Source organism: Lottia gigantea (assembly GCF_000327385.1).
Source record: "Lottia gigantea unplaced genomic scaffold LOTGIsca_220, whole genome shotgun sequence".
Classification (NCBI taxonomy): domain Eukaryota; kingdom Metazoa; phylum Mollusca; class Gastropoda; family Lottiidae; genus Lottia; species Lottia gigantea.
In genome coordinates, this window is record NW_008708556.1 from 182166 (window position 1) to 184885 (window position 2720).

Genomic DNA, 2720 nt, shown 5'->3' on the forward strand with positions numbered 1-2720 from the left:
ATAAATCCTCACTATAACCTCCCCATCTCCATAAAAATCCTTACTATTACACCCATCCTCCTAAAAATCCTTACTATTACCACCCTTCCTCCTATAATCCTTACTATGCCCCCCCCCCCCCTTCTTATAAATCCTTACTATTACCCCGTTTCCCCTATAAATCCTTACAAACATTCCTCTTCCTCTATCAATCCTTACTATAACCCCTCTTCCCCAATTAATCCTTACTAATATTCCTTTTCATTTATAAATAATTACTATTACCCCCCTTCCCCCCTTAATACTTAGTATTAACCTTCTTCCTCTATACATCGATACTATATCCCCCTATAAAACCTTACTATTACCTCCTTCCACCTATAAATCCTTACCCCTTTCCCCTATAAATCCGTGCTATTTTGTGATTTTCCTTTAGGCATTTCTTACAATCCTTTTCATGTCATGAATTTAGAATGACCTAATAGACCGACTTAAATTATGATTGTCCACACAGTTTGTGCTAGTCTACAAAGTGCATTATTACCAACCAAAAATTTCAAAATTACCTCCGAGGGGTATTTACCCTAAGTTGAAAACCTGTACTATTTAGAAATATTTCCCACTTTCTCCAGTCAATTTGACCAATAAACAGACGTGTCTCATATATGGTATAGTTTTGTAAATGTATACAGAATCAATTATTCATTATTGTGTTTCAATGAATCTTATTGGCTGAGAATTAAATCATTTGATGCGAATACTGACTTGAAAGATCAAGGGTTAGATTAGAGAAACTCATTCACCTTTATTTAATCAAGAGGAGCCTGATCGGTTAACATAATCAGGAAAATTAAGTTTGTTATGGGGATCGCAGGAGTTCTGGATGATCTTGTTTCGCTAATTAAAACGTAGACAATGAAATGCAAAGTATATGGATCAGCTTTTGATTTGTTTCAGATGAAAAATTATAGAAGAAACATCCTATTTTTTCTCGGCTCGGCTCTGTCAAAACCAGGCCTACTTCCCGGTAAAACAAAACATATGCGCATTATTCACTCAACAATGCGATCATGATGTTGAGTGGTCTTTGAATGAGTAAAGTGACCCACAGAAATAAATGCAACAAAATATCTAATTTCAGACTGTCAGTATTGATTGGAAAATTTGTCAATGGGCATAATGCTCACCCCTAAGTTTTCCAGTCCGTTTTAAGTTGAAAAACTGTATACATGTATAAAGAGTATATGAAATAATGAAATGTGATAAAATAAATAACATATGAAATAAAGTTCTTATGGTGTGGCATCGAAGCTCCTAACGTAGGTTTCAAATTAAATATATTTTAACAATTCTGTTAACGCCATAGTCCATCGACTGTGCATCTTAAAGATTTTTTGACAGTTGAACATTTGAAATAATAGGCTAATAACGTTCATTTCACTCTGTATATGGCGTTGTCTGTCCTCATCAGCTTAATCAGTATATTTCTTAAGTATGCTATTTACATCTATGTACATGTATCTACTTGATCGAAGTGGATTTGTTTTAAAAGGGTTAATCAAAACGTTGGACTAATTGTTAATTAAACAGTTTGATCTTTTTTTGGTGTTAGGCTTTATCATACCTTGAAATTATGAGTTCAAACTTTTAGAATAAAAGAGACACATTTCTCTACAATTAGGCGTTTATTTTGTTTGGCACATTTCTGTAGATTTTGGTGTATAGTTTTCAAAAATTTGAGCAAATAAATGGGCACGGATAATCCGGAAAAAAAATCAATGCTTAGAGCTTTTGCCAAGGACTAGCGGCTGGAACAGATACTAGGTGATCTTAAGTCGTATAAATGGTTCTTATCATCTTCTTAACCTAAGTTTTCTGTTTCCAATCTGCCACTGGTTTTGACAATACAGTATATATATGAAATGAATATAAAAAAATTGAAGAAGGGTTTCCTTATTTTTTAGTGTCAAATTAAGCAAACTATTTGATGAATTGATATTTCTAATGAATTTATCATGTATTCTTAATCATATCATAATGTTCTTTCTACTTTCTATTCATATAAATATTAGCATTTTTATTTTCATAAGGGAACCCATTTGTGGTATTCCTTTCTAAAAATATATTTCTGTATAAAAATATAAAAAAGATCTCAATCCAATTTATATACCATCAACCAAATATTTGGGTGTCTTTTTCTTATTAATACAGTTCAAATTTTTTCGTTGAAGTGCGATTATCTTGAAATTTCAGAACTTAATAAGTATCTTTTCTTCAACCCAGGATATAATAATATCAATTAGCTAACTATAAAATATCTCAAAAATACACGTTGGCTATGTAGACTCTATGTGGAGAATATACATATTGATAAAATATTTTTTTCACCCATGTCTGTCTGTCTAGTAGACCATTCACCTGTACAACTGTTACTGATATTTTAAAGATGGGTTCCCTTATTTTCATTTTTTAAAATGAAAATGCTAATACTTATATGAATAGAGAGTAGAGGTGTTCTAAAGACTTGGACCAGTTTGTCTCACATGTCCATAATTAATTCATAATTGGCTAAATTAAAAGAGACTTACCAGCAGAATTACGATGAGTGGCCGATCAAAAAGGTGAAAAAGTCTTTTTTTTTTCCAGACTGTACATACATGGACATTTATGATTGGCTAAAACTCTTCATTATATGCAATAAGAACAAAATTATATGATTAAGAATATATGGTAATTCAGTT

General features: G+C 31.8%; 1 protein-coding gene across 1 annotated transcript in view; it reads left to right on the forward strand.

Annotated features, from left to right (window-relative positions):
• LOTGIDRAFT_174841 (hypothetical protein) overlaps positions 1 to 1172 on the forward strand; it is a gene marked incomplete at both ends in the record, with an annotated part of 5148 nt that extends 3976 nt beyond the window's left edge. Inside the window, one exon of the mRNA XM_009054686.1 lies at positions 1121 to 1172. Coding sequence (XP_009052934.1) covers positions 1121 to 1172 — 52 coding nt within the window. The remainder of the gene's footprint in view (positions 1 to 1120) is intronic.
• Positions 1173 to 2720: the final 1548 nt, after the last annotated feature.